Genomic DNA, 21,776 nt, shown 5'->3' on the forward strand with positions numbered 1-21,776 from the left:
AGTTAGAATGAATAACACTACACCATAAGTGACATAGGCTATTAACATTCAGCAATAAATGTAAGCAAATTATATGTTAGCAGCAGCTCAATATGAAACATTACTATAGCTTTTGTTTTACCAATTTTTTGCTTCTAAGAAAAGAAAGTCATTTTTGAGTAGATTTCTCACATATATACTTGAAAAAGAAAGTTCCCTTCTGTTTTCACAGACATCAGTGATGAACTTTGACCTAATTTTTCTTTGGAACAGCAAAAGGTGGGAAGAAGCCAGTATTCTGACACCAAGTGAAATATTGGTTTGTTTTCAAGCTTTCTTTGAGTGTACTTGCATCATAAATGACCTGTGAAAGGAATGTGTTACAGAGGAACAAAGAAAACAAAACCACCAGCACCTAACCACTTCTAATTAGCATGTTACTTAGATCTGACATTCAGGTAACCCAGCAATGCACATACTAAGCAACGTTGAGCAAATAAAATCAATTTCTTCACTTAAATAGTCTTAAAGTTGCCAATTATATTGCTTATAATTTAATGACATTCTCTTACGAGGAAGTAGTTGTTTAGCATTTAGTCATACACTTATAAGTTTAGTTAAATGAAATATATTAAGTATTTAACTGGAAATATAGTAAAACAGTAAAACTAACTATATTCCTCCTCATAAAAATGTTTTAGCTTAGAATATAAAATGTACATATGTATTTGAAGTTTAAAGTCCAGTACAAACCTTTTACTTGTAGGTTAAATCTGTTTTAGAAAATAAAAGTCCTGCAATCAGAGAATAAAGGTCACTCATTTTTAAGCTTTTTAATTTTAGAAACAGTTTTCCAGGAAATTCAACTTACTGTGTCTCCTGTAGAATCTACTGTTCTCCTCCATTTCTTCAGTATTAAGGATTTTTTTGCTGTTAACAAAAGTGGATGCCTCCTCCAGCATGTTAAATATTTGGTTTCTTCAGAAAGAAATAATTTGATCTTTGCATGAAGGAAACACCAAAGTGGCTTTAATATTGTTCTTTTTAAGTTCATTGATCAGTGGTAAACAGGATTTTCTTTTTCTCATTACTTTACTGGAATAGTCATTGTCAAATTTGACTACATGTTCACCTATTTTAGTAGGTGAGCTGGACCATGCTGTTTTTAATATTTGATCTTTTTCTAAGCTGGACATGAACTTAACTATAATTGAACATGGTGGTGAGTTTTCCTCCTTTGAAGTTGCTCTCGGTGGTCTCTATGCCCTTTCAATTCCAAAAGATAAAATTTCAAGTAGATTTTGTTTTATGTAGCCAGGTTGTTTTTTATATTGTCTTCCTCATACTTTTCAGGTATTCCATAAATTATAATGTTATTTCATCTCGGTCTTTTTTCTAACTCATCAACTTTTTCTATGAGCCAGTTATTTTGTTTTAAAAGAAATTCAGTCTGAGACTCGCCTTCAGTTCTTCTTCCTTCATGATTATTTAATGCTTCTTCCATACTGCTGATTTGAGCACTTTGTTTCATAAGAATGTTTAAATGTTCCATCTTCTTTCTGGTCTCGTCTTTAAAACTTTCTGGTTTGGTATCCAGATTGTGTATTTTAAGTAATACATCATGCATACTAGAGGTTAGTGACTGGATGTCTTTTTTAAGACAGGATTCCTGAGTACCATTCCTTGAGTGACTCATGTTGAAATTGTAATAGAAAAATTACAACTTTTGAGAACTTGAACATATAAATCTTTTCTCTGACTATTAGGAAATGAAATTAGATAACCGCTATCTCCAAATTTTAATTTTTTGATTATATTTTCTGTCAGAGGAAGGTTTTTGGTCATGGAGCTTTCACCAGTTGCTGCTCTCAGTTAGCCATGTTGGCCACACCCTTTGCATAATATTCTTAATATTACCAACAGTCATATATGGAAAGAATACTGCTCCCTACAAATTTGTTTTGGAATTTTTTTACTCTTAATGTAAACATCACCATTATTTAATATAGGTGTAAATCAGTCTGTTATCTTTGATATTCTCCATTTGCTACTTCTGTTTTTTTCCTGACTAGTCAATTTCTTTTAAAATATTTATTTCTGTTTCAAAAATGTCAGTATTTGTGTTTAGTCTAGATAGTGTCATTTTGATCTTGTACGAGATTAACCTTTTTTTTAATGAAGACAACTTTTAAGATGTAAGCATGCTTCAGGAAAGGTGGGTTTCCTACAAATGGTGGACTGGATGCACTTGTATCAAATTGTTGCAATTCTTAACATCCAGATAACTTAAGGAATGTAATTTCTGTTATGTAAATCTTAAAATTTTTAGTGGAAGGCTTACAGAACACAAGTTCCTCTAATTCTTCAGTTGTACCTGGTCATAAGACAAAAACATCATTCAAAGTTCTGAGCTAAAATATAAATGCTTTTTGTATTTTTATTTAAAAATAATCCATCATAGATGAAAAAAAATATAACCCAGCAATAATTTCATAAAAATCTTATAACAGTGTTATGTCAGTGATGGATAATTTTGTGAATTCAGTCATCTCCTCAATACACCATTTTAATCCCATTATCATGGGGAACAGTTGTAAATAAATCCACTATATCATTGCAAATGGTAAGTGTGATGAAAGTAAACTGTGGAAAGTCCCTGTAAAAATAATAAAAAAAAAAAAAAGCCATGAGTTTTTCAGGGCCCAGTCATATACACAAGTAATCCTTTAATTTAATATCATATATAGTGCAAAGAGCTGGATCTGCGGTGGTGGTGGTGCTGTGGTAGCATTGTCGCCTCACAGTAAGACGCTGTCTGGTTTGATTTTCAGCTAGCGCGTCTTCTACTTGGAGACATGCGTGAATGAGCGTACCTTCGTTGAAGGTTGTGCGTCAGGGCTGGTAACTCGGCACATAAAAATCAACTACCAATCATTAGCGGACCGGAGTTCCGCTGTGGCGACCTATAACCAGTAAAAGCCGAAAGACACAAACAAACAAATTAATGAACTTAAGCTTCTTTGCGAGCTTTTCGTCAGTTTAAATTCATGGAGAGTCTTTTCTTAAGGAGAGGGTACCCGGCTGATTTAATTTTGGACTTGGTTTGTGAAGTCCATAATAAGCGGGTGTCAGGTTTTTATGTTTTTTAGTATTTAAACATTACTAACAAACATGTCTCTAAGACCCTCCCAAAATTACATCATTTTTGACACTTAGGTTTTCCCAGTATTCATATTGCATCATCTTAACACCTGGTCTGAGTTCTCAGGCCTCAAACTGCATTATTTAGCAATCTAACACCTCCTCAGAAACTTACAACAATACAAGACATTTCACATGTATATGCTAGCAGAAACCAGAGCAATAAAGCACTTTCCACATCTAAATTCTAGTCATAAAACTTTAGCCTTAAAATAATGGACATGAAACCTTCATCCAGCTGCACTGGAACTGACTTGTAAAACATTAATAAGATATTTCCAACTTAAAAAGACACATTTTAAATACTTGGCTTGGTTTTCCTTAGAGCAGATGGCAATGTTGCAACAATTTTGAAGTTCACATTTTACAGTGTTTTCTTGCATTTAAAAAGACAAGCCTGTATTTTACATTTATTTATACAGTTGATTGAATTATGTATCAAATTCTATTTGACTAGGCTGGCAGCCTTCGCCCGTCTCTCCCCAATCGTCACCCCCCCCCCCACGGGGGACTCAAGCAAGTTTTTCAAGTGCCCCTTGAGCAACATTGCTTGAGAGTGTCAGGTCTGTCTGGGTGTACCTCACCCCATTCTGTGTCTTGAGAGCCCATCTGCATTGGCATTGCTACTCCCACTGTGTTGCTGCACTGACTCCATCTTAGCAACTTGGTATTTTGTTGACTGGCTCTGTTTAACCATGTTAGAGGGTTGTGATCTGTCATCACAGGGAATCTTCTTCCATACAGATAAGGCTGAAGTGTTTGTAGTCCCCACACTATGGCTAGACATTCATTTTCTACCGCTGCATAGCATTCCTCTGTGGGTTGGAGCCTACGACTGAGGATAACCACTGGGTGCTCTTCTCTCTCTGAAGAAATCTGGCTAAGTACAGCCCCCATCCCATAGTTTGAAGAATCCACCTGCACAACAAATTCTTTGCTATAGTTTGGACTGGCTAACACAGGGGGTCCTCCCAAAGCTACCTTAAGCTTCTGAAATGCTTGCTCACATGCTGGGGTTCACACTACCTTATCTGGCCTGTTCTTCCTTGTCAGGTCTGTAAGGGGAGAAGCTGTGGTACTATAAATGGGAACAAACTTTCTGTAGTGCCCTGCTGTCCCTAAAATGCCCTCACCTGCTTTTTGGTAACAGGTGCAGGCCATGCCCGAATAGCTTCCACTTTGACAGGCTCTGGCCTTATATTACCATTCCCCACTCTGTGTCCTAGGTAGGAGACCTGTGCCATACCCACCTGACATTTGCTTGGCTTAATGGTCATCCCTGCCCTCTGTAGTCTGCCTAGCACCTCCCTGACATGCTGAAGGTGCTCTTGCCAGGAATGTCTGTAGATAGCAATATCATCCATGTAAGCAAGGGCAAACCCTCTTGCTCCTGCTAAGATATGATCTAACAGCCTCTGGAAAGTTGCCGGGGCATTCTTCATCCTAAAGGGCATCTTTGTGAACTCATACAAGCCAAAAGGAGTCACAAAGGCTGACTTCTGTCTAGCACTGGGAGTCAAGGGCACCTGCCAGTAACCCTTGGTATGATCAATGGTTGTAAGATGCTTAGTCTCACCCAGCTGCTCTCGGGCCTCATCTGTCCTAGGCATGGGGTAAGCATCTGCCTCTGTGTGACTATTTCATTTCCTGTAATCCACACAGAACCTGGTGCTGCCATCCTTCTTTGGCACCAACACCACTGGTGAGGCCCAGGGACTGTTGGACTCTTGAATCACCCCTAGTTCCAACATCTCCTGTACCTCCCCCCTCAGAGTCTGTTTGACTCTCTCAGGCACCGTATAAGGGGCCTGCCTGATATGCCTTTGGGGTCCTGTATCCACCTGGTGCTGCACCAGGTGGGTGCTCCCTGGTTTACCGGTGAACATGCCCCCAAATGCCTGCAACACTGCTCGGATTTCTCGAACCTGGGTAAGAGATAGCTGCTGGGACATTGCTACCCCTTCCATCAAGGTGTCAGCCCTAGCCTCAGTGAGGAGATCAGTCACAAGATCTCTCTGACTCCTCCTGCAATCCACTGCAAATGCTCTGCACAAGGGCCTCCCTATCATGGTAAGGTTTCATCATGTTAACATGGTACAGTTTGTGCCCTTGTCATCTGCCTAGCACTTCCATCATGTAGTTAACATCACTTACCTTTCTTACCACCTTGTAGGGTCCTTCCCAAGCTGCCTGCAACTTGTTGTGTCTGACAAGAATGAGAACTATCACCTGCTGCCCTGCAGCATACTCTCTAGCTCAAGCAGTCCTGTCATACCACACCGTTTTCTGTTATTGGGCTTCTACCAGGTTCTCCTGGGCCAGGCCCATGAGTTCCCTGAGCCTTGTCCTGAGGGTTAGGATGTATGCCACAACAGACTCCTTGTGAGACTCTCACTCACCTTCCCACTTATCTCAAATTAAATCTAGAGGTCCCCTCACCCTGTGCCCATACAGCAACTCAGAGGGTGAAAAACCTGTGGCTTCCTGGGCAACCTCTATGTAAGCAAACAGTAGATGGGGCAAATATTTGTCCCACTCCCTCTTATAGGTTCATAGGTTAGTACTAAGCTAATTGCCCTTGTGAGCCATTTTAAGCCTAGCCAGTTATCTCTTGAGACTCAAACCCTGTACCTTGTGTTTGTAAGGCAAACAACTTAACTATTAGGCCACCGTCCCAACCTTAAACTGATCTGCAAATGCCCATAGCATGGAATTGATTGTGGAGTTTAACCTCTCAACAAGACCATTAGTCTGGAGATGGTAGGGGGTAGTCTTCATGTGCTTCACCCCACAGGACTTCCACAGACAAGCCAACAGGTCTGACATAAAATTGGCACCTTTGTCAGACATTATTTCCTTTGGGAAACCTACCTTGCTGAAAATCTCTAGCAAAGCATTTGCCACCTTCTCTGCCTCAATGGAGGACAAAGCCACTGTCTCAGGGTATCATGTAGCATAATCTACAATCACTAGGATGTACTTTTTCCTTGTGGAACTTGGGGTTCTCAGAGGACCCACAATATCCATAGCTACCCTCTGAAATGGCTCCTTAGTCACAGGCAAAGGCATCAAAGTAGCTCTCACCTTGTCTCCTGCCTTGCCTACCTTTTGGCACTGCTCACAGGTCCTGCAGTGCCTTGTTACATCTCTGGAATTTCCAGGCCAATAGAAGTTCGGCATAATACGCTTCTTTCTACGTTTTATGCCCACATGACCTACCAAGGGAATGTCATGGGCTATGGCTAGAAGTGCCAGACAGTATGCTCTAGGCACTACCAACTGCTGTACTGTCTCACTGTCTAGCCCTCCCTCAGGGGTCCACTCTCTGTACAGTAACCCTCTGTTTCAGTATACAGATCCCCCCCCTTCCCTTGAGAATCAGGTGCCTCCCTAGTTACCTGCCTCAGGTCTTGCATTGTAGGGTCTGAGAGATGAGCCTGTCTCAAGTCTCTCCTTGTAACCCTTCTCAGCTCCCCTTCCACAGGAAGTCTGGCATCCTCTGACAGCGGTGCCTCACTGTCAGCCTGGGTACTATTACTCACCTCTACCTTTGCACTTACCCTTTCCAAGGGAACATCAGTACCCACAAGCAGCTGTGGCTCCCATTCAGTCTCACTGCTACAGCCTAGCTCACTCCCTGAAGTAACCACCTCAGCAGTCCTGGCTGCAAGTATGCAGTCTGTCTGGGTCTCTCCCAGGCTACCAGACCCACATGCTTGTCTCCTAGCCTTACTGCTTTTAACTGCATAAGTACTTAGTACTGCCTCATCCAAATCCTTCCCTCTCAGGACATCTGCAGGATGGTAGTTCCATACCCCTGTTGTCTCAAGACAACACACTGTTGACATTTTGTCTTTCCCGCTTATTGGTTCCCCACCTTGCCTCTGTGGACTCTGTATACCACATGGCCCCTCTGGTTGCATTCAAAACATGTAATCCTAGCTCCTGGACGTGTACCTGGACTAGTGGCTTCCCCTGCTACTGGCGGATTCTGTTGGGGCAGTCTGTGCTGCCCACCATGGATTCCTTTAGACCTATGAGCAGTACTGGGGGTCCCTTTCCTGTGCAGGGCTGCCCTGCTTGCTAGGTATAGGTCTCCCTTCTTCCCCAACTCTTCTGAAGTAGCATACTGTTTATCAGCTAACCAGATCCTCATGTCCTCAGGCAAAGTGCTAAGGGCTTGTTCCCTTACCAAAAGGTCTGCCAGCCCTTTGAAAGTGGTGCCCTGACATCCACTCACCCAGCTATGAAAATAAGTGCTCAGTTCAACAACATATTCACATACATTTTCATCTGCCTTGCGTCTATGCTCACAAAACTTTTTCCTGTACATTTCAGGTGTTAGCTCAAAACATTCTAATAAATGTCTTTTTACAGCAGTGTAATCAAAACAGTCAGTGTCATGCATTTTTGCTAAAGAAGTTACAGCTTTACCATGGAGTAAGGGGGTCAGGAACCATACCCAGAGCCTTTGGTCAACTTCATGCTGTTTAAATACCCGCTGAAACATATGAATGAAGCTATTGAAATGATCCTCCTCTTTAAACTGTCAAAGGGATTTACTGACCTTTTGTGCTTCTGGGGTCCAGTTACTCCCTTCCCCATTACCTCCATGACTCTGGCGAAGAGTCAGCATTTCCCTCTCATGCCTCCACTGCTGTTCATTTTCCTCAGCTTGTAGACTCTTCATTTTCTCGGCTGCTTCTAGTTCCAAACGTCTGACCGCCAACTCAAGTCTCTTTAGCTCCAGCTGGATTTTAAGTCTACTGCAGAAAGGTTGAACTGTCCATTCTCCGAGGATATTGTATGTCCACTGTCAGTCTGATTGTCCTCCAGGCTGCTGTTTTCTGATGCAGCTGTATTTAAGGCTGCAATTAAGTCTGCTTTAGTCGGGTTTCCATGCACCAGTCCCCTAGCCTGGCACATCTTCGCCCCCTGGCTCCTTGACAGCTTTATATTCTTTTCTGCTGACATTCTGCCTGCTCACCCTGACTAACATTAAGCTAACAAAAGAAATAAAACAATTGTGATCTGAACTCCAAGTATACACTGTGTGGCTGTTTTAGAGTGCAAAACACTTTGAGATCACTGTACATAAGCTACAGGAATTCGCTCTATCCACACCACTACAAGCCAATTAGTATGTGAAGTAGATCCCACCACTGCCACCACTTGTGACAACCGTGCCCTAGTCCAGCAATCAAGGAGCCTCAATCCTCACTACTAACACCAGGGAGGTCATCTCATAGAAGAGGAAAGGATAATCATTGCACACAGTAAAGTACAATTTCCCTTAAGTGCACACAGAGAACACAGTCAGTCTGGGGCTGGTTCCTCCCTTGCTCACCAGGTCCCCAATAAGACTCCCCACTGACACAGCTATAGGGTCCAGGTCTCAGCCTAACTGGGAAAGCTAAAACCTCCAGTACCTTCTCTGTCCAACTAGTACTTTGTGTCTCTGCCAAGTAGCTGACACCACACACACATACTTTGAAATAAGTATTTATACAACTTCACAGACACTCCTGGGAAAGGTTGACACAGATTCTCCAACTGTGCCCCTTTAACCAGACTATACGGTAGTAATTACTGCCACCACCCAGGTAATACTATCAGCTACTAAAAGGCCCTTAAAAGGGTGTCCAATTATTACTGTGCAATATTATTATCCAATGGTAGTATGAATAACCGTCAAGGCTTACTTTAGAGTGGCCTATTACAATAACCTTTATAAATATGCAATGTACTCTAGAGCTTATATCTACACAAATCAGCCACAGGTAGAAAGTTTTAAAAATATTTAATAATAAATAATTAAAACACAAGACAAAAACTACTATACCACAGAGATATCTAAGAATTCAGAGATCACACAGAAACTTAAAATAATACACTAGGACAGGTCCGATTTCAAAGAAAAATACCTAATTAATCTTTACTAGCTTTAACTATTCCTGCAAGAAATCACAGTGCTAGAAACTTACAAGTGAGCTTAGGTAGAGTGCTGGTAAGTTGGATATTCAAGATCAAAATGCTTTTTAGTCTCTTGTGAGAAATAGTATTTAAACATTACTAACAAACATGTCTCTAAGGCCCTCCCAAAATTACATCATTTTTGACACTTAGGTTTTCCCAGTATTCATATTGCATCATCTTAACACCTGGTCTGAGTTCTCAGGCCACAAACTGCATTATTTAGCAATCTAACACCGCCTCAGAAACTTAAAATAATACAAGGCATTTCACATGTATATGCTAGCAGAAACCAGAGCAATAAAGCACCTTCCACATCTAAATTCTAGTCATAAACTTTAGCCTTAAAACAATGGACATGAAACCTTCATTCAGTCGCACTGGAACCAACTTGTAAAACATTAATAAGATCTTTTCAACTTAAAAAGACACATTTGAAATACTTGGGTTGGTTTTCCTTACAGCAGATGGCAATGTTGCAACAATCTTGAAGTTCACATTTTACAGTGTTTTCTTAAATTTAAAAAGACAAGCCTGTATTTTACATTTATTTATACAGTTGATAGAATTATGTGTCAAATTCTATTTGACTAGGCTGGCAGCCTTCGCCCATCTCTCCCCAGTCATCACAATCAGTTTAATATGAGATGGTGACAGTATGCATTGAACTTCTAACTGTATTAAGGGTAATTTCTTTATATAGATATTACCCTAGTTGTACCTAGTAATACATCTGTCTGCCACAAGTTCTGAACATACTTAAGTGATCCAGGGATTTGGAGACGCCTTTGCAACTCTCCTATCATTCTGTGCAGTCTTGTGTTTTGTTTTTACAGGGAACGACTAATTCTTTACAGCCACTGAGGCTCTGTGATGTGATTATCTTATCAAAACTAGCTATAGAACCACACGAATGTATAGAATAAGTGTGAATGTATGAGATCTGTGAACCCTTAACTGTTAGAGAGCAGCAAAATAGTGAGCAAATTTTGATGTTAATACTGTTTCTCGAAAAACATTTGGCTCCACAGCATAGATGAATGAAGCAAGCCACGGAAATACAAACTAAAAGTAAATGTCCAGGCTGCAGAAAATGCCACTTTTGGATGTTCTTCTTGTTTCACTGTTGCAGTCATTACATTTGGGTAATCTGCTGGCAGGTTGCCCTCAATCAGCCTGAATAACAAAGTCTTGGGTCCTGAGTCGGTTGCTGTCTCCTATTCCATGCTGTCAGGTCGTTAGGGGTATAAAACATGCAGCCAACACCATTTTATTCAGTCTTTCTTGCCGCACAGTGCCCGAAGCAGAAGCAGTTCGCAAGTGCCGGTCGGCCGACTCCTGAAATTTTCCCATTCGAGTTTCAGAACCAAAGTCTTCAACTAAAGCCAAGTACCCAGTTGGGGAAACTTTTTTTCTTGTTCCTCACCGATGTCAGTAAAAGTTAATAATTGCATTACTTGTGGGAAGCAAATACCTCATAAGGATTTTCATTTGTACTGTATTCCTTGCCTAGGCCCAGATCATAATGTGCCTTGCTGTCGGTTTTGTGCTAGATTTAACCAACGCACTATTAAGCGTCTGTATAGTTTTGCTTCAAAATATTTTGGATCCAGATTTAATTACCATGAAATGTCATCTGTTAGCAATCCGACTACCAGAGTTCACAAAAAAACGTAAAGAAAAAGACAGAGACAGACCGTCGACATACAAAACCGACGACGCTTCTCCTAAGCCAGTAGCCGGTACTCAGTGAGGTGCTTTTGCGGCCCCTGATACCCGCTACTTTTGAGTTGCAGGCCTCTACTGAGACTCATGCGGAGTCCGGTGTGCCTCGAGATTCTCAGAGTATTGAACCCGTGGATGTCTCTCTCTTGGATAGGTCCGGAGCCGCTGAGCAGGCACTGGCTTCTGAGGGTGTTTTCAGGCCTCAACATTTTTATATAAAACTGACGCCAGCTTCAAAAACAAGACCAAACACATCTTCTTAAGTCTAAAAATCAGACGCATGAGCCACATGCTCAGGCCCCTATGCCTAAAAAACAGATGATCAAAATGATTGAGGACTTTATTAGCTTGATCAGGGGTTCCCAACCCCCCCCCTCCTGCTAAGAGGCCTAGGCAAGAAACTGATTATGAATCTTCAGATCAGGTTTCCATTTCTTCTGATTCCTCTTCTGATCAGGAATTTTCTATACCATCCTATGAGGATTCAGATGCAGAAGAATCCATCCCATGTGCATCTCCTCCTGAGGATTATTCTTTTGGAGAAACCTTGCATACTTTAAGGGAACATTTTCATTGGGAGAGTCAGGATTTCTCTGAATCAAAAAAGAGGCTTAAGGATTTTCTTCTTTTTCCTCAGCATAGGCCTTTGGCTATACCTCCTGTATTAGACATTGTTGATGTGTTTTCGGAATCAAGCATGGATCATGATTCCCTACCTCTGGGTAAGCCAGACAGATATTACAGGGTTCCTGACTCCCACAAATTTCTATTCCAAAATCCTGCTGCTGATCCTGAAACTATCTCACAGGGTCCCAAAGGTGTAAAGGCCTCTACAGCCAAAAATCCTACCCCCTCTGAGAGAGATTCCAGGGCACTGGATAGATGGGGAAAGAAGGTTTATACGTCTGCAGCCTTGGCAATTAGGGCCTTAAACTGCCAGTTTCATATGCTTAAATATCAACAGCATGTTATGGGCTTATTGAAAAAGAAAATGATGTTGATTTCTGATTGTGTGGAAAATAAAGAATTACAGGAATTATTGCATGCAGCAGAACAGGTTGGAAAGCATACTTTGCAATGTGGTTTTGATTCCTTGGAGGCTTCTTGCAGGGTCGCAGTTACTGGATCTGTGATTAGAAGGCATGCCTGGCTCAATGAGCAAAATCTGCCTGATCATGTTAAAGCTAAATTGTTGGATACCCCTTTGCAGCATGATACTCTGTTTGGTAATAAGGCAGAAGAGGTTTTGAAGAAAATGGAAGACAAAGCTAAATCTATGCAAACTGTAAAAGATTTCTTACAAGTGCAGCCACCCAGATTCAGTAGGCACTGGCTTATTAAAAATTGGTCCTTTCTTGTGTCCAACAGAGACTCTCAAGGCAAATCCAGGTGCTCAAAAGGCTCTAGATACCAATCACAGGGTTCTTACAGGTCAAAGCAATGGGGTGCCTCCACCTTCAAATCTGGAGGAAACAAAGCACAACTCTACAGTAAGCAGTCTCAATGACTTCCCTCTATCATCACCAAGCACTTATCTTTTGGCAGCCCCCTTGGGGGAAATTAGCACTTCATGCTCAAAATTGGCAGTTAATTACCCAGGACAAGTGGGTATTAAACGTAGTATCCCAGGGGTACAGATTTGATTTCCATACTTTACCAATTCCAAACGGTTGGCCAGATCTGCCACAAAATCAATGGGCAGAGGCTCAGAAACAAGTAACGTCCCTCATGGATATGGGGGCTATTCAACCAGTACCAGAACAGGAAAAAGGACAAGGTTTTTATTCAAGACTGTTCCTGGTACTCAGAAAAGACAATGCCTGGCGTCCAATACTGGAGTTATCGATTTTGAACACGTTCCTGGACATTCCAGAATTCAAAATGCTGACTTTACAACAACTACTGCCTATGATGGGCAGAAACGCTTGGTTAGTGACGCTAGACTTAAAAGAGGCATACCTGCATATCCCAATAAGGGAATTGTGCAGAAGATACCTCTGCTTCAAGGCAGGTTTTATGCATTACCAATTCTCTGCGCTGCCCTTTGGCTTATCTAATGTGCCCAGAGTCTTTACAAAGTGCCTGGCGCCAGTAATTGCATTTTGCAGACAAGCATACAGATTTATCCTTACATGGACGACTGTCTCATTCAAGCAGAGAACAAGGACATTCTTCATCATCTGGCATTTGTAAAAAGGCTTCTAACATGCCTAGGGTACACAATAAATGAAAAGAAATCACAACTGGTACTCGCTCAAAAAATTGCATTCCTGGGTGCAAGCTTGAATACAACTGCCTAGATGGCTTACCTTACGCCAGACAAACAAAGGCAACTGACTATATACTTCAAACATATGGCAACAAAAACCCAGTTATCTACAAGATAAATTCTGCAGGCTTTGGGGTTCATGGCATCCTGCATTCTACTAATATTGCAAGACTGCATATGAGGAAACTTCAGTGGTACCTAAAAAGTTTATGGCGTCAACGTTGTCACAGTCTGGAAACAATGATTCCTCTCATTCCCTGCCTACAACAGGAGTTTCTTTGGTGGGCAGAGAAATGTCACCAAAACAAGGGACTGTCATTCACTCTACCCCCTGCCAACCAAACCCTAACTACAGACACATCAGACTATGCTTGGGGGGCCCACCTGGTGAGGAGATGCATTCAGGGCATATGGAGCCCAAAACAAATGCATCTGCATGTCAACCAGAAAGAGATGCTAGCTGTTCAGAATGCCCTGACAAGCCTTCAAGGACTTACTACTTCCAGGACAACTACTGATAAAGACGGACAACACCACAGTTATGTGGTACATAAGGAGGGGGGTACACATTCCTACCCCCTTTGCAGACTAGCCATGGCATTGTGGAACACAGCCTTGACTTACCAGGTACATCTTCATGCTCAATTCCTGCCAGGAAAATAAAATACTCTGGCAGACGAGCTAAGCAGAAATCTTATGAACCTGCACGAGTGGAGACTGGATCCACAAATCTTCAGCTTGGTATCACAGAAATGGGGGAGCCCAGACCTAGATCTATTTGCCTCTCCCCAAAATTGTCAACTGGACAAATTCTGCACAAGGACTTATCACAGACAAACATGGAAAGTGGATGCCCTATCCTTAAGTTGGAAAAACCTATCAGTCTATGCCTTTCCCCCTCTGCCTCTTCTCTCCAAGGTCTTACTAAAGGTCAGACAGGAAAAACCAAAAATGATCCTAATTGCTCCGGACTGGCCTCACCAGCACTGGTACCCAATTCTAAGGAATATGTCTCAAGTCCCTCCTTGGCACTTACCTCAAATACCTCATCTACTGTCTCAGCAGAACAATCAAATTCTGCACACTCATCTCCAAACTCTGAACCTTGCAGCATGGCTGACCATGTAGTTATTCAAACAACACCTCTCAGTAAATCTGTGATGGATGTCATTTTGGAAGTCATAAGGCCTAGTACTAGAAAATCTTATGCTGATAAATGGAAGAGATTCTGTGCTTGGAACCAAGCACAAGGAACGGACACAGCAAAACCAAAAATCCCACAGATTTTACAATACTTGACTGAGATGCTTGACAAGGGCCTATCTTTTTCTTCAGTAAAAATCCATGCCTCTGCCATCTCTGCTCATTACAGCACGGAGCATCCCATCTTTTCTCATCCTCTGCTAAAACAGTATCTTAGAGGGGCAAAAAATTTAAGGCCTCCCAGAAGATCACCAACTCCTGCGTGGGACCTCAATTTTGTGCTGGAAAAACTCACCCTACCTCCTTTTGAACCAGCAGCTACTGCAGATATAAAGTTTTTATCTTGGAAAACAACTTTCCTTTTGGCAATCACTTCAGCAAGAAGGGTTTCAGAACTACAGGCTCTCATGGCTGTGGAGCCTTTTATTACATTTCACCCGGACAGGGTATCCCTCAGGACCAATCCTTCCTTTATGCCTAAGGTGGTATCTAGTGTGGCTGTTAACCAAAGTGTTCACCTGCCAACTTTTTACCCAAATCTGCAGAACAAGGGGGAGCGGATTCTGCGTTCATTGGACGTACACAGACAACTAAGATTCTACTTAAACAGGACCAAATCTCTAAGAAAGTCTGAGCAACTACTGGTGGCATTTGCTTCAGGATCAGAGGGAAAGGCTATATCAAAGCAGACTATTTCTGATTGGATAAGCCACTGCATTCGTTTCTATTTGCATCATGGAAAACCTGTGCCCAAGGGAATCTGGTCACATTCCACCAGGGCTGCCTCTACCTCAGCAGCCTTTCTCAGATGAGTTCCAACCAAAGACATTCTAGAAGCTGCTACTTGGAGCTCTGTTTATACCTTCACAAAGCATTATCATCTGCCTCTCTTCTCTAAATCCAGGGCAGGCTTTGCCACTGCAGTTCTGCAGGGCCTTATAGTCACTCCTAATGCTATTTAGTTCCATCCTCCCATCCATAGCTTTGGGATTCTACCCAAATGTAATGACTGCAACAATGAAACACGAAGAACATAGTACAGTTGTGCACACTTACCATAAATGTAGATGTTCGAGTGTATTCACTGTTGCAGTCTGGGTTACCCAACCGCCATCCCTCTTTTCTATAGCTTCTCTTTTCTTCACTATATTCTTTGTGGTGTATTTGCTTTTAGATGAGGGTAAAGTTTATGTTGCTAAAAGTGCATTTACATATATTGCTGTTTATTTATATTTATATTTATATATATATATATATATATATATATATATATATATATATATATATGGATCTACCTGACAACACCGACAAACCACAACACCGACAACGAAATCAGACACACCACATAACCGAACGTTCACAAACACGAAACCTCACATGCCCGACACACCATAATACCGACACAATACCGACAATAAACAAACAAAACAAATCCCCTGTCCAAAAAGCACACACACAACACAAGCACACCAAAATCCTTACAAACACACACTAAACCTCACATACACAACTATCTACACCCTTAACCCAAACCCTAACCCTAAGGTCCTTCACTATTGCACACTTACCTAACCCGTGCCCTAACCCTAACCCTAACTCACTTAAACCGCCCCTAACCCAAAGACTATCACTATCGCACACTTACCTAACCCACGCCCTAACTCTAACTCACTTAACCCACCCCTAACCCAAAGACTATCACTATCGCACACTTTCCTAACCCGCGCCCTAGCCCTAACTCACTTAACCCACCCGTATCCCTAGACACCGTCAATATCGCACACTTACCTTACTCGCACCCTAACGTCCGTCACTACCGCATACTTACACAACCTTTTCCCATGTTAGTCTTCTCAGCGTCGGGTTTTTCATCCGTCTGTCTTCTCAGCGTCGGGGTATTCATCCGTCGGTCTTCTCAATCTTCGATCTTCTGGTGTCGGCGATCTCCTTGTCGGCGTTCTCAGCTGTCGACGTTGTCAGGTGCTCCTATATATATATATATATATATATATATATATATATATAAATATATATATTTTCTCCCCATTTGGGGGGCACCTGACATCTGGGGCAAGAAAAACTGAATAAAATGACATTGGCTGCATGTTTTATACCCCTGACTACCTGACATCATGGAAGAGGAGACAGCAACCGACGCAGGACCCAAGACTTTGTTATTCAGGCTGACTGAGGCCAACCTGCCAGCAGATTAGCCAAATTTAATGACTGCAATAGTGAATATACTCTAACATCTATATTTATGGTAAGTGTACACAACTGTACTTTCTCTTACCAAAGGCAAAATAAATTACTGTGCCAACTGGAAATACATCTGTTTTTAATAAAAAATTATTTAAAATACAACAAATATGTAAGCACTTTAATTTACCGATATAGTAAACTTCATCAGACATTATACCAGTTTTTCTTCCCATTTAAATAACAACTTGTCCCTAATTGGTTCTGATCCACCCTCCATTTTGATGACATCATCTTAAAAAAAAAACTACATTTGTTAAAAACATTTGAATAACCAAAAACAGTACCATAGTATATCATGAATCTTACTGTATTACTTAAACACTATACATATAATTTCTTTCTCTCTAATGCTTTCAATTTTAGTAATGGTGTTGTAGAGCTGCACTCATTTAATCCAGACCAAGTGTCAGCTTGTGACCGTATCTGCCTTAATAATTCTCTATCTTCTAAAAGCACTACCCGTGAGGTCCTTTCATTTACTATTACGTTATCATTTACTACATATTTAAAACAATGTCCAGCATTGTCATGTACATGCTTGGCTATAGCGTTGGCCAAAGCATGTACATGACAATCCTGGACATTGTTTTAAATATGTAGTAATCGATAATGTAATAGTAAATGAAAGGGCCTCATGGGTAGTGCTTTTAGAAAAGAGAGAATTATTATGGCAGATATGGTCACAAGCTGACAGTTGGCCTGGACTAAATGAGCGCAGCTCTATAATTCCATTATTAAAATTGAAAGCATTAGAGAGAAATAAATTGATATGTATAGTGTTATAGTAAGATTCATGATATATTATGGTACTGATTTTGAACTGTTTCAGGTTATTCAAATATTTTTAACAAATGTAGGGTTTTTTAAGATGATGTCATCCAAATGGAAGGAGGATCAGCACCAGTTAGGGACAAGTTTCTGTTATTTAAATGGGAAGAAAAATTGGTTTAATGTCTGATGGTTTACTCTATCGGTAAATGAAAGCGCTTACATATTTGTTGTATTTTAAATAATTTTTTATTAAAGGCGGTTGTATTTCCAGTTGGCAGAGTAATTTATTTTGCCTTTGGTAAGAGAGCCAACAGTGGCATAGATGAATGAAGTTCTTGCTGTGACCTGTGTAACCCAAGTTCTATTGGCAGCCTGGTGCTGGAGGGAGCCAGCCTAGAAAAATGTGGAATGAAGAAGTTTTTTGTCACTTTCTCCCCTGGGAGGGAATGTGGGTTGCCTGTCCACTAGTGCACATATAGTTCAAACTTCCTTTGTAACTGGGACCACCCTAACATGCTTGCATTTGTCATGGGAGCAGGCTTGAGATGATGATACACACAATGACGGACCTCCCCTTATGAGTTTCTGCAGCTCTCCTCCACCAGAAGGCAGATTCTGGCATGGAAGCTGAAAAATCCTTCAACCAGTTGGCAGTGTGATGATCAACGTAATCCATTCCTCTGTCAGTTCATTGGTGATTCAAACTTTGAGTCCGCAGGATTTCTGTAAAGAGGAGACCTTAGCAGAGGTTTACACTGGGGTTATTGTCACCAATGCATGAGGATAATGGACATGTGCTGGGACTCTAAATCAGTGATAGTTGATGTGCATACTTGGTCCCACCCCCAAAAACATTTGTTCTGATATTTCCTTCTGTATAATGTTCTGGATTTGTGATTATAAGGAATGCATTTTTAGCTGTTTAGTTTGTGCTTTGTGATTCTAGCAAATGTGATTCAGTCACAAATACAGTGTTCCAATCATCTGCCTTTTCTTCTGCTATAGTAGCATTGATATTGCCAGATTACTGGAGTCATATAGAAAGTTATTTCTGCTTCTGATATTGTTATAATTTTGTTTTATTTGTTGCTCTAATCAAATTCCTTACTTTCCCCAGTTCTGAAGTTTCTTCTAACACTGAAGCAAGTTCACTCTCTTCAGAGACCCAGAAGGACAACGTATTTATTCCTGCTAGTGTCCAAGGTCCAGTCCTTAGTGATCGTTCTAGCTGTCTAGCATTGGACAATGAAGATTCAGAAGCAAATGCTGCCATCTGTAATGGTTGTCGACCAGTAAGGCATATGTTTATTTTGTTTCTGAAACTGTAAATGGTGTGTTGTTCATCTCTCACATAGTTCAGAAGATTAATTATTTTCCAATATTGCTCATATTAGTCCATTTTAGTTTGTGCACATTTTGCCAAAAAACAGGTGAATCACAGGTAGGTGATATGGCTGGTTTCCCCTTGCGGATCCTTGAGGGATATGGGATATTCAAACACATGGTTTATCCTACACTAACATTACATTGTATTATCCTGCATTTGAACAAATGGCATTGACCAGTATGATGTTTTTGAGTGATCCTTGCATATTTTAAGTTGGTGCTAAGGAGCATTTTTGTCTCTCTTATTTTTCTTTTTTTTATTATTACTGGAGTTTGGTAGGGTTTGTTGATGGATGTGCATTTATTTGTATGGCTTTAGGTTGAAATTTTCTTAAGTTATTTTGTGTATGCCTTCACGTTTCTTTTTTTCAAAGTATTTTTATGTATTTTCCAAAAGAAAAATGTATGTACATTTTTATAACATTGAAATACAGTGGATATAAAAAGTGTACACACCCCTGTTAAAATGCCAGGTTTTTGTGATATAAAAAAATGAGACTACAATAAATCATTTCAAACCTTTTCCTACCTTTAATGCGACCTATAACCTATACAGTTCAATTGAAAAACAAATCTGTTGGGGAAAAAAGTATAAAAAATAGAAACCGTACAATAAGCTGGTTGCATAAGTGTGGACACCCTTAAACTAATATTTTGTTGAAGCACCATTTGATTTAATTACAACATTCAGTCTTCTTGGGTAGGAGTCTATCAGCATGGCACATCTTGACTTGGCAATATTTGCCTACTCTTCCTTGCAAATGCGCTCTAAATCTGTGAGATTGTGAGGGCATCTCTTGTGTGCAGCCCTGTTCAGGTCACCCCACAGATTTTCTATTAGATTTAGGTCTGGGCTCTGGCTGGGCCATTCTAAAACTTTAATTTGCTTCTGGTGAAGCCATTTTTGTTGATTTGGATGTATGCTTGGGATCATTGTTGTGTTGAAATGTTGAAAGGTGAAATTCCTCTTCATCTTTCTAGTGGACGCCTGAAGGTTTTGGGCCAAAAGTGGCTGTTGTTTGGAACTGTTCATAATTCCCTCCACCTTGACTAAAGCACCACTTCCACCTGAAGAAAAGCAACCCCAAAGTATGGTACTGCCACCACCATGCTTCACTGTGAAAATGATCTTCTTTTGGTGATGCAAAGTGTTGTTTTTGCGCCAAACATACCTTTTGTTTTGTTCATTCTTATACTGTTTGCTAGCAGTTCTATTACTAAGGCAAATAATAATGGAGATAGAGGACATCCCTCTTTTGTGCCCTTTGTGATTTCAATACATTTAGATAAACAGGATCCTACTTTTTTTATATGCTAATAATTTTTCATATAGTGACTTTATTAGTAGTATAATTTTTTTTGAGAAACCATGTTTTTCCTAGAATTAACCGTAGATAATCCCAGTTTACTGAATCAAAGGCACTGTTACTGTCCAAACTAATTACATTCATTTTATTTTTTGTAATGTTTACATAGTCAGTTAATGAAAGTATTCTTTTAATATTGTGTTTCTATCTTTTATGAAGCCTGTTTGTTCTTCCTGTGTTAGCAGTGGAAGTAATTGCTTTATCCTAGCTGCATGTATTGCCACAAATATTTTATAATCTATATTGAGTAAAAATATTAGTCTATAATGATGAGCAATTCAGTAGGTTCTTTTTCTTGTTTCAGAATTGGTGATATTAATGTGTACTTCTAGGAGGGAGAGATTTCTTTACCATCTTTTACTGATGTAAACACTTTCAGTAATAACACTAGGTTCTCATTTGTTAGTAATTTAAACATCTCTGGGGTGATGTCTATACCAGGGGCTTTATTTAGTTTTAATTTATTAATTTGAGATTTTTCTGTCAGTATTTGTCTGTTAGTTTTAGTTGCTCTTCTAATAACGTAATCTTAACATTTCTTTTACGAAGGGTTTTTAGCATAGTTTGCAGTTCTGTTTTTTCATTTTTATTATTAATTTTGTGAAATTATATTTTGAATGCTTCTACTATTCCTTCTGAATCTGATACTTTCTTTTTAGTTTCTATATTATATACCTCCTTTATCTGATTTGCTCTTATTTTTTAGTTCTATTTGCTGTTGTTCTTTGGATTCATTGAATAGGAGGAGCACAACCTAATCTTCTCCAAGTTAATGATTGCCTTATGATAATGTCTCCATGTTTTTTTTTAATGTCATTCAATTCATTTGTTGGACTAGTGTTTCTTTTTTGGATATCAAGTTTTAATTTACCAGTCTTTGTAATTGTATTAATTCTTTGTTCTATTGTTTTTGTTTATTTTTATACCTGCTATCACTCTCCCTTATAAATATGCTGTCAGTGCATCCCATATGTATATTTCAGATACATCCTTAGTGAGATTTATATTTAGAAATATTTTTCTTTTGTAGTATAACATTCCTTGAAATATTTGAGATTTGTTATGTATGATGGTATTGTTGTTGCTGTTATCCTTTGATTAAAGTTCAAGTGTAGTTCAAAGTAATTGCATTATGGTCTGATGGAGGACATGTAATTGTCTTTATCTAACCTTGGGATTAGATCCCTTGAAACATACACTCTTTCTGTTCTTGATTGTGTACCATGCCTATAAGAATAATGTGTAAAGAACAGCATATTTGGTACAGCATATTTATTTATGTCTACAAAACCAAAAGAGTTAATAAAATCTGAAAGCACCTTTGATAATGGTTATTTCTTTTGTGTGTTTTTCATATTGGTGTCAGTTTCCTTTAAAATACAGTTTGTCCCCTGCTATGACTGCTGACTGATAAGATGCATCTCCTGCAAAAAAGACCATCTGTGTTTTGCATATTTTTAGATATCTTTCTAGACTTCCCCTTTTACAGTTATTGTTTAAACTATTTACATTAATGGAAATACATTTTACAGTTGGATTAATATTTCCTTTGTTTTTAGCCATACTCATGTGCTCACAGCAGTGTATAGACATGTTTAAGTAAAGAGAATAACTTATTTTTCACCATTGCAACAGCGTAA

General features: G+C 39.9%; 1 protein-coding gene across 2 annotated transcripts in view; it reads left to right on the top strand.

Annotated features, from left to right (window-relative positions):
* Positions 1–21,776, top strand: part of DENND4B (DENN domain containing 4B) — a 2,518,380-nt gene that overhangs the window by 1,952,499 nt on the left and 544,105 nt on the right. For both annotated transcript variants that reach the window (XM_044079736.1, XM_044079737.1), the window contains one exon: positions 18,501–18,675. In XM_044079736.1, the coding sequence (XP_043935671.1) occupies positions 18,501–18,675 (175 nt within the window). The remainder of the gene's footprint in view (positions 1–18,500; positions 18,676–21,776) is intronic.

This window comes from Protopterus annectens, chromosome 8.part0 (assembly GCF_019279795.1).
Source record: "Protopterus annectens isolate FY-2018-M chromosome 8.part0, PAN1.0, whole genome shotgun sequence".
NCBI classification, from domain to species: domain Eukaryota; kingdom Metazoa; phylum Chordata; order Ceratodontiformes; family Protopteridae; genus Protopterus; species Protopterus annectens.